At 44.6% G+C, this 10550-nt stretch overlaps 2 protein-coding genes across 2 annotated transcripts in view; one reads left to right on the top strand and one right to left on the bottom strand.

Annotated features, from left to right (window-relative positions):
- Positions 1–629: 629 nt before the first annotated feature.
- Positions 630–10550, bottom strand: part of TRAPPC3L (trafficking protein particle complex subunit 3L) — a 38326-nt gene continuing 28405 nt past the window's right edge. Inside the window, 2 exon segments of the mRNA XM_046006041.1 lie at positions 630–749; positions 4180–4365. Of these exon segments, the coding sequence (XP_045861997.1) occupies positions 630–749; positions 4180–4365 (306 nt within the window).
- Positions 5366–10245, top strand: CALHM5 (calcium homeostasis modulator family member 5). Its single transcript, XM_046004249.1, has 2 exons — positions 5366–5927; positions 9519–10245. Exons 1-2 carry the CDS (start codon positions 5388–5390, stop codon positions 9906–9908), a joined length of 930 nt encoding a protein of 309 aa, XP_045860205.1. The 5' UTR covers positions 5366–5387; the 3' UTR covers positions 9909–10245.

Genomic DNA, 10550 nt, shown 5'->3' with positions numbered 1-10550 from the left:
TAAATGCTATTTAAAAATATTTCAGAATTAGCATGCAAATAAACAGCTTACCTTGGTAATTACAAATTATCAAGAGAGAATAGTTTCAGGAGGCTGAAGTGATAAACCAAGCCAATATATGAGAGAAATCATATCCGTAGTTATTCAAAAATATGGGAAAGTGTTATAAATGGCACTGTTTCTATAGAGAATGCAATATACAGTATCTAGAAATTGTCTATAGTGAACTCCATATTGTATCATTCCGTCTATTTTTTCCAATGAGAGTAGATAAATACACCAATTGTGTAGTTAGCAAGCTTTTTTTCCTATTACCATAAGTAAAAGAAATCAGGGGACTCTGTGAGGACAGACCGTATGATGTGTGAATTCATGTATGCTATCTTATAAGGAGTTATTTGTATGTGAAATCTCATGGACAAAAGATTGAAAATGTATACCTTATCAGCAAAGAAAAAAAAAAAAACCAGCTTTAAACCCTGGTGCCCTGTACTTCAAATTTCTGGCTGATATATAAGCCTTTTACAACCCATGCTATTATTAAACGACTGGGAATTTCTATGGCTCTGTATGTTTAGATAATATTAACTCCTTGGTTGGCCATCCTGTGGCATTTTCCACACAATGCTTCATTTTTTCCGTCTGTATTTCTTCTCATCTAGCTTTTTCAGAAATGTTATTCCTATTTCTGTCACACGGTCGCCTTTCAGTCTGGCTTGCAAGAATGTAACATCAACAGCCAAATGAACCTAAGAAAGGGAGAAAAAAAAAAAAAAAAACCAGGCCTGTGTCATTTAGGTTTAAGAAAAAAAACTCTCTAAATTTTTCTCTGTTTTCAACTTTATTTACCCAGTAAGGGGCTGACTTTCCTTATGGAATGACAGAAAAGAGCCGGCTGTGTGGAGGAAGGGCCTTTTCCTGTGTGTCCTCCAGGGATGATCGGGCCGTGTGTCAGCTCTGTGGTGTGAATCTGCAAAGAGAAGGGTGGACCAGGCCAGGCCCAACCCAGACGATTCTGGGGCCAGCCCAGAGATATGGGCCCACTCCGGCACAGCTGAATTATGGGTCCATCTCAAGAAGAAGACAAATTCCTAACTCAAAGATAGCCTTGACCCAATGTGCCTTGTCAAGCAGAACTTCAAGGATAAATGGATTCTTAAACAATTTCTTTCCAACTGACTTGCACTCAGTCGCTCTGTCTTCAGATTAATAACAGAATCACTTGTCCTAACAACACCGAGCAATCACTTAGGGCTTTAAGAGCTTTGAAAAAGCCTCAACTAAATAATTACAAATATAAAATTAAAGACTGAAATTACAGAGATGAATATTTGATGGCCAGCCCTTCTTTTCCACTGGAAAGCATTTCCCACTTACATACATTACTTATATACATTGAAGTGATCCCACAGGGCTTACTTCTCTATTCATTAACATGTATTCACATAAGAGCAGCATATTGCTGACCTACTACCCTCAGCAGAGTGTCCATTCAGCTATTTTAAGTCATTGGGATAAATAAGATCACCAAGCAAAAGTACCTGGTTGGTAAAACCAGATAATAAGTGATAAAGCCTGGGTCTAGTAGGCATTTGAAATATAGAAGCTGTATTCACCCTCATTCCCCCCGCCCCATGAGATCTTTTTTGTCTTTGTCAAAATGTAACAGAAGGTCCAGTAAGATAAACCAGGAGGCTATGTTGAAGCTATTTGGATGTGTGTTTGAGGCCACATGAGGTCTCATACCTGTTTGTCATATAGCGCTAGAATCAAGTGTTATCCATGAAACCTGGAGAATTCTTTTTTTTTTTTTAAAGATTTCATTTATTTATTTGACAGACAGAGATCACAGGTAGGCAGAGAGAGAGAGAGGAGGAAGCAGGCTCCCTGCTGAGCAGAAAGCCTGATGCGGGGCTCGATCCCAGGACCCTGGGATTATGACCTGAGCCAAAGGCAGAGGCCTTAACCCACTGAGCCACCCAGGCGCCCCAAACCTGGAGAATTCTTTATCCTATATTTGCCTTTGTTTTATGGTTCATCCATTTGCTTATAAACTCTCAGAATATGTCTCTTCCCCTTTCTTGATTACTGGATTATAGAGCAAACATAAACATTTGGTAAGAGAGAAGCATGGAAGATCCGTGTGAATAATACATTATTTCAATTGTTTTACTCTTTCGGATTCCCTGTTATTATATCCTTCCTCTAATTATCACCGGTAATTGAAAATTACATGAATGCCTGATTATTGGGTAGGTCAACACATGTCTAGTCTTTGGCGACTCTCTGGCCCCACCACTTTTAATAGCTAAACTTGTAGAAAAAAGAGATTTTGTGGACTATTACCTCTTTCTGAACTGCCCTTGGCTCGACAGTCTTGAGAGACTGCCTTCTTCTTCCTTCACTTTCCCAAACCAGCTTTTACCGAGGTCCTTCCTGACTTTTCTGTCCCTGTGTGTTTTGACTATTTGTCAGGTCTTGTTTTACCTAGCGTCTCCGCTGTCCCTGGTCTTGTGGATCGCTCCCTCTTGAGATCCTCTCCTCCTTTGTTTCTGACTCCGTTCCGTCCTAGTGTTTTCCCACCTCTGATTCCTCCTTCTTGGTATCTTTGCCGCCTGTGCATTCTCTCTTCAACTTACTTAGTCCATGTTATTGCTTCCCAGGTCTCCGCCTGTGACTCCTTTCCCTTCTTCCTCTACACACCGTGACGCATCTTTTGACAGTTCCAGTGCCTCTGTGGTCCACGTCTCTCTGTGGCTTTCAGACATGTGTAACAACTGCTTATTGGATATCGTCACTTGCCTGCCTGTGAGACACCTCAACGCCAGAACTCCCAAGCTGAACTCCTCATGTCGTCTCTCCTAACCCCCACTGTACCTCTCCTTGGTTTGCTCAGAACCCGGAATAATTCCTGGCTCTTTTTCCCAGTCTTGTCTATTTCAGTTAACTGATAACTTAGTCTTCAGTCTGATTACTAATCTCCCTCTTAATGTTGTTCAAATCGGTCTTCTCCCCTCCACTCCTATTGTCAGGAATTTATTCTGGTTTTTCTTGAGGTTACAGCTTCCCAACTGCCCTCCTCTTCCCTCTAGCTTCATACCGTCCTGTATGCTTTCAATTTGACAACAAAGGAATAAAATCCCTAAACCACAAATTTTAAAATATCATTCCCTGTTTATCAACCTATAATGGGTCTCTGCTGTGTTCATCACGGATGTCTAAATTCCCAAGCTTGGGTCATATGAATGCCCCCTACCACTTTTCAAAAATCAGGCCTCTGTAAAGAAGTGAAACTTCCTTTTTCATGACAATTTCTCCCTCAAGCTACCCACACTGACTGGAGATTCTCTTCTCCTATGTCACCCATACTGACTCATTCAAGTGCCTTCTTCCTTGAATGAAACTTCCTTCTTGTGCTTTTGGACATGCTTCTCCTTTTATTGGGAATATTATTTTCCCCTCACCCAAAGGCCTTGCTAGCCCGAATTCCTCTTTATCCTTCATGAGCCAGCCCAGAGTTTCTCTAAGAAGTCGTCCCTGCCCCGCCACCCAGCCTAACCAGCTCCTCACATAGCCATTATCCACACTTCTTTACACAGCTGACTTCTCTACTGGACAGAAACTCTTGAAGGGCAGTGACTATGTCTAACTCATCCTATATGCCCAGTGCCTTTGAACAGAAGCTGATCACTGCCTTTGTTAAGCCAATGAATAATCCAGGTGTGGAAGCCAACCTCCCAAACACACTCCAACGATCTCCGCCTCCTGTTACTCACACCCGCAGGTAGCGCCCTCCCACACTGCACCAGGGAAGACGGCACCTGTTGTGACTGGATCTACTGAGAGGCATGTGTGGCAAGGAATTTCATGAGGCCTCTAGCCAACAGCCAGCCAGGCACTGAGGCCATGTAAGCATGGAGGTGGGTTCTCTTAGCCTGGATCAAGTCTTCACCACAGCGGCCCTGACCAAGGGCTGGACTGCATGGGGATTAAGCTCTGAAAGACTCCTAGAGCTACAGGCTCCTAGCAAGACCCTTCCCAGATTTCAGATTCTTAGAAACTGTGTGAGATAATAAGTATTGGTTGTTTTAAGCAGTTGTATTTTGGGGGGGGGGGGGGTCATTTGTTATACAGCACTAGCTAACGAATAAACTTGGCCCAATGAAATACGTGCTTTACCATTTCCACGGCACTTCTGATAATCCCACAGAGTAAATTGCAGTAGCACAGAGAGGATCGCCCAGCAGGGAGCTTCTCCACAGACTCCACCAGCGGATTCTTGTCTCGGATCAGGGAAAATTCAGTCCCGCTTGAGTTGTTACACTTCACGCTTGGTGTAAACCCCAAGTACATCTTAAAGGCAACCTAATAAAAAGGGAAAAAAAATTCTACAGAACTTGGTCTAGAACAAATATCAATTAGCAGAGCACCCAAATATGTTCCAGGCAGGACAGCACGATGGTTAAGCGTGTGGAGTTTGTAGTCAGGAAGTCTGGGCTTATCCTCAGCTTTGAAATGAACTGACCCTGTGACCTGTACACGTCTTAAACCCTTTCATTTTTATGGAATATCCTAAGGGACCCGTTTTCTGTGGAAACAATATGCTTTATGAAGCAAAGTTAAGCATTATTTCTCAAAAAAAATCATTTTCAAAAATAAATATCGTTCAGGAGGGTAAGAAATTAAAATACTAGTCATCGTTAGGGTTGAGGGTAGGGGTGGACGTGAGGTCAAAGGCAGAGATACTAATCGAGAGGTTGCTACGATCTCCTGGGAAAGAAACAATAGGGACCCTTCTCATTTTGTCTTTCATTCAAACTCAAATGTTCCCTAAACTTTTCCATCCAAATTTCAAGTAGCCCAAATCCTAAAATTTGACTCCAATCTCTGACACTAGTCAGTTTAAGAGGATGCAAAATGATCTTTCCGATCTTAAGACAAAGCAGCAGGTCTTAAGCAGTGAGGAAAAGCCATCATGAAACTCCCCGCCTAGAGACGTGCTTTGGCACCTAGTGAACTGGCTGAAACCTCGTTCTGCTCACGTTGATTCCTCTGGCTGGAAAATTCCTGGACTATTATTGCTGTGATTGAGAATCCAAGCCATGTGAAAATAATAGAAAATGGAAGCAGTGCCCTTTGAATTTATTCTGAGCCTCTGTGTTTTGGCCCAGGTTCCCCAGCTCGAAATCCACCAGTAGGAGGCATTATCTGGACACAGTTGGGAAACAGTCATTCCTGGGGCATGACATGGTTTCCTTATCTGGCTGAATTCAGTCTGAGAAGGAGGAATGTTTGTTTCTAATGAAGAAAGAGCTCCACCCCTGGCCGCTGCCACAGCTGCTCCCCAGATAAATAGGCAAAGCCTTTTCCCTTGGTGTACCTTCAGCATGGATGCTTTTCAAGGGATTTTAAAATTCTTCTTCAACCAGAAAACTGTTATTGGCTACAGCTTCATGGCTCTGCTGACCCTGGGGAGTGAGCGTCTCTTTTCGCTGGTGGCTTTTAAGTGTCCCTGCAGCACTGAGAACGTGGTCTATGGGCTGGTTTTCCTGTTTGCTCCTGCTTGGGTGTTGCTGACCCTGGGATTCTTTCTGAACAGCAAGTTCTGGAGGCTCTTCACAGGCTGCTGTGTGAACCCCAGGAAAATCTTCGCCAAAGGCCGCAGTTGTCGCTTTTTCTATGTCCTCGGCCAGGTCGCTCTGAGTTCATTGGTGGCTCCGACGATGTGGCTTTCTGTGGCTCTGCTCAATGGGACGTTTTATGAATGTGCCATGAGCGGGACCAAAAGTTCCAGACTCCTGGGACTGATTTGCAAGGGCAAACCCCAAGAGTGCTGGGATGAACTTCACAAAGTCTCTTGTGGCAAAACCAGCATGACACCCGCGGACAACGAAGAAGTGAAGCTGTCCCTTCAAGCCCAGTCTCAGGTAAGAAAGGACAGACTCGCCTTTCTCTCCCAGCAGGAGCTCGAAGGATTCTCCCTTCTCTCGGGGACTCCTTTCAGGCAGAGCCGAGTCTGAATCCTGCTGGAACATTTTGAAACGAAAGGAATATTGGAACACAATGCAGCGTGAAGACAATCTCAGGAAAAACTTTATTAGGGGTTGGTGGTTCGGTAAAATTGCTGATGGGATGGCCTTTCCTACTCCCCAAAAGAAAATATCTTCTGGATTATGCATATGTAAATCCTTAAGCGCTTTTAGAACAATCTCTCTGGGTTGGCTTGGAGAATAATGCATGACGCTGACTCATAATTGAGTGTTAATGGCAGAGCTGTAATTAGAAATCACTGCCTCCTATCAATTATTTATTTTCAAACTGGTTTCTCAGAAAAACACGTGCAGATAGCATTCATCTATTAAAATAGAGCGGAACCAAATGTTTTTCAAAGAGGCACGTAATATAATAGAGTAGAGATCTCTCAAATGATTTCTGGCGACTGTTATCTCTGTGTATAAATATTGTCAAGATTGAGAAAAATTTCCTGTGTTAAATGGGCGTTGGCAGTCTTTAAATAGCTGTTAGTGAAAAGGGACCGTATTCTCTAGGGAGGTTCTGTCCTCTGTGCTTTCTGCCCGCTACCGCTGAAAACGTTCTTACATTACTTGAGCAGCTCAAGTAATGTTTTATTTGGGATGCTGTTTTATTGAACAGAGGGAAACCGTAGCTTTACCTAACTGACACCAGGAAGTAGCTTGTCATCCTTCCAGGTACCTGTGCACAAATCCAGATGGGACGCCTTCCCTGGCCTCAGGAAAAGACTGAGTTCCTCCTCGTGAGTCGTGAGTCGTGGGGTTACATTCCCCAAACCACAACAGCTAATCAGAGTAGATAAACAGACCCACGATTTGTCAGGAATGCCATTTGCTTCAGAAAAAAATGTGCACTGAAAGGAGTATAATTTTACTTTTTCAAAAAGGACTCGCCTTTTCCATAGCCCATCTGGGCAGTCTGGTTTTAAAATCATACTTTCCAAAGCTGGTCGTCAGAAGAGTCACACCGTACCTTTTACACGAACAGATAAGCTTAAAAATGCCCCCAGATGCATGGAGCACTGGGTGTTGTGCAAAAAGAATGAATACTGTTACGCTGAAAAAATTAATAAAAAGGGAAAAAAAAAATGCCCCCAGACAAAAGCTTTTGTTTAATGCATAAAGCACATCCGAGATAGAAACATGCCAGGATCCCAAATGTCTTCCTTCTTTTGTTGAAGGAAGGTATTAATTCCGAATGTTGTGATACAGTGAGTGATTTATGATTTATGTCCTCAGGCACAGACTCTATTCAGGCAGTGCCAGGTCCAAACACTTCCCACCGTGGGAGCTCTGCTGCTCTAAACACAGGCATACGGAAATCATGCACATCCTGTCATCGCTTAGCCCGGGCACACCACCTGTTTACTTTTCAGCAGAAGGAGAAGGACCTGGGGCTGGTTTCTAGGGGAGGATGCGTGTGGGATGTGGACAAGGGGAGCGGTGCCGACGGCAGGTGCTGACCGCAGTGGTTCAGCCAGGAAGGAGTGATAAACAGTCCAGATCGATAGCTGGGCGTGTGGGTGGGGTGGAAAAAGTGCCCTGTCCGTGGCTGAGGCAAAGAAACAAGAAATCCAGCTGGGCAGCTCTCTATTTTAAACAAGTCGAGAGGACTAGTGGCCAGAGGTTGGTCTTCGAGTTGGCCAGCTCGGGGTTTGAATCCTGAGTTCCCCACTTAGCACTCTGCGACCCCAAGCTCATGGTTTGACCCCTCTGGGCCCCTGTTTCCTCCTCGTTGGGACTAATAACACCTACCTTGGGAGGTTGCTGGAAGGTGATGGAAGAGATGATGGGCCTACATGGGCGTAAACTGCTGGCACACAGTCCAAGTTCTAAGTGAATGAGCAAACTGCCAGGGTTTGAGAGAGGGGAGTCACGCAGAACGGAACATGCGGAGAGTTGGGGCGGGAGCGTCCACCACGTCCGGCCAGAGTCTCCATACTGTGAGCTGGGGACGAACAAGAGGGCTCAGGGCTCAGCCCTCGGGTGAGAGCACGGGGACGCGGAGATCAGACCGAGATCTGTGGTCGATCAAATAGTTTGACTCAAGCAGAATTGGCTCAGATACTGAGGTGAGATGGCCTGCTGGCCCACAGGAGGCCCGCTGTGTGGAAAGAGGAAGGTAGAAGATGAAGAGACGGGGAAGATCACAAGTGATTCAAGGTAACTTGGACTTTCACACGATAGGAGCCATGCCTCATTCATAAATCATGCCACAAAGAACCACGAGTTCAGAAACGCTTTTGCATAAACGTCAGTATGTTTGAAAAATAGCAGCACGTGACACCAGCTAACGCTTCCTGAATGCATATGTGTGTCCACATTGTCTTATTTTAATCCCCCAAACTCCCCTCTGAAGTGGGGAACCATCATTTTACTATTGAGGAAGTGAGGCACCCATAGGAAATGAGAACACCCGTAGGGAGGGGAAGGTTGAGATTTAAACCCGCCTAGTGCCCGTCCCAGAGTTGGCGTTCATGGGAGTCTGGGGCCCTCACAATGGCTCCACAGTGTGAGCCAGCGTGTGGGAACTCTGGATTTAAAGCATCAGGGCTTGTCGGTAGTTCTGTTACGGCCTGAATGGGTTCATTTGCAGATTATTGCTTCTGTTTTCAAATAGGCCCATTTGCTGAGAAATACTAAGAGTCATTTAATGAAAATGTCAAAAGAGACTGTGAAAGGGCTCTGTTAGTTGTCCAAATAGGAGATTAATTCCAATTGTGACAAATATAATTAAGAACAACAAGAAAATTTAGAAAGTCAGTCGAGCTACTTAGAATTCTGCTCTTAAAATTCAGGAAAAAAAAAAAGCCAGTTGAACCAGTTTGTATTCAGAAAGGAATGTTTTTCCCCAATTACCAAAATTCAGAACCAACTATCCTGAAGGGTTAGAGTGACTCTATTTTTTTTCCTTTGGCTTTTATGAGGCCTTTCAATTCTTCTAGCTTCAGTTTCCCCATTGTATTATGTCTCTCTCACTTTATCCTGGATGATCACTCATGGGATTTCTCTCAGAGAGGATCTGTTTTTCTCTGCAAACAACGTAATATGGAAAAATCAGTCACTAGCCGTGAACATGTATTTACCAATGCTGACAACTCCAGGCTGAGGAAATGCTCATTTCCTCCAATGATCATATTCACTCATGCATGGAATTCTTTCCTTTAACAATTAATACTCTTTCAGGGGGTAGTTTAGCTGATTCTTGGATAATTTATATTTTTGTTCTTTTCCATTTGTCTGCCTTCTGGGTATTTCTTTGCATACCAGCAGTGGTGGGTGGGATGAATGATAAGGATTAGGTAAACCCGCACTTTCCTTTGATCGTTAAACAAGTATTATTAAAAAATGAACGTGAAGGATTTCCACTGAGATAACGGCAATGACTGTGGTATTAATGGGGTCGTACGCTGACCAGTAACACCATCTCCGCCCCCCTGGGAAGTGGCTGTGCCTTTGCACGTCCTCAATATCTTTCTTTATTAGATTCTAGGTTGGTTCGTCATTTGTTCGGCATCTTTCTTCTCTCTGCTCACCACTTGTTTCGCTCGCTGCCGATCTAAAGTTAGCTACCTTCAGCTGAGTTTTTGGAAGACGTATGCACAAAAGGAGAAGGAGCAGTTGGAAAATACATTCCTGGAGTACGCCAACAAGCTGAGTGAGAGAAACGTGAAATGCTTTTTTGAAAAAAAGAGGCCAGATGTCTTCCCCATGCCCACCTTTGCAGCCTGGGAGGCGGCTTCCAAGCTCCATTCTTTCCACCAAAGCCAGCAGCATTACAGCACCCTGCATAGGATGGTGGAGGACGGCCTGGACCTTGGCCCTGAGGACGATGAGACCACAATGGGGCTTGTGGGTCCTGCCCACAGCGTGTAGCGCATCCACGGCTGCGGACTTGTGGCGTTCAGTGGTACACTTATTCTGACATTTTTGCTGCATCAGTAGCGACCACCGTGTCTCTGCGTTTTCTCACAGTATTTCCTTGAGGACAAGAACCCGAAGGGAAGAGATTTGCAGCTTCCAAGGGCATGCAATGCCCGGATGTGCTGAAATGGATGCAGAGTGTGCGGTCAAGGATGGTGAGGAAGGGGCTCTTCCAATGATGCGGCTTGGGGTTCAGCGGCTTCAGGTTCTTCTGTTTTGTTGTTGTTGTTTTTGTTTTGTTTTGTTTTGTTTTAAATAAATTTTGTTTATTCATTTGAGAGAGAAAGAGGGAGCATGCATGCGGGGAGGGGGAGGGGCAGAGGGGGAGAGGGAGAAGTAGACTCTCCATTGAGCAGGGAGCCCAGTGATGACTCAGGGCTTGATCCCAGGATGCCAGGATCATGACCTGAGCCAAAGGCAGATGCGTCATGGACTGAGCCACCCAGGCATCCTCAGTGGCTTCGAGTTCTAAGATTTTATGGTTTGGCAGCGGGACTCATGCCAGAAGTTCGGCCGCTTTATGTAAATATTGGTTGTGGCATCTGGGGGCAAAAGTGGTAACTTGGGACTAAGTACAAGACTCTTAACAGACGG

The sequence above is a fragment of the Meles meles genome, chromosome 5, assembly GCF_922984935.1.
Source record: "Meles meles chromosome 5, mMelMel3.1 paternal haplotype, whole genome shotgun sequence".
Classification (NCBI taxonomy): Eukaryota; Metazoa; Chordata; class Mammalia; order Carnivora; family Mustelidae; genus Meles; species Meles meles.
Note: the sequence above shows the minus strand (reverse complement) of the source record. Positions and strands in the feature narration are given on the sequence as shown.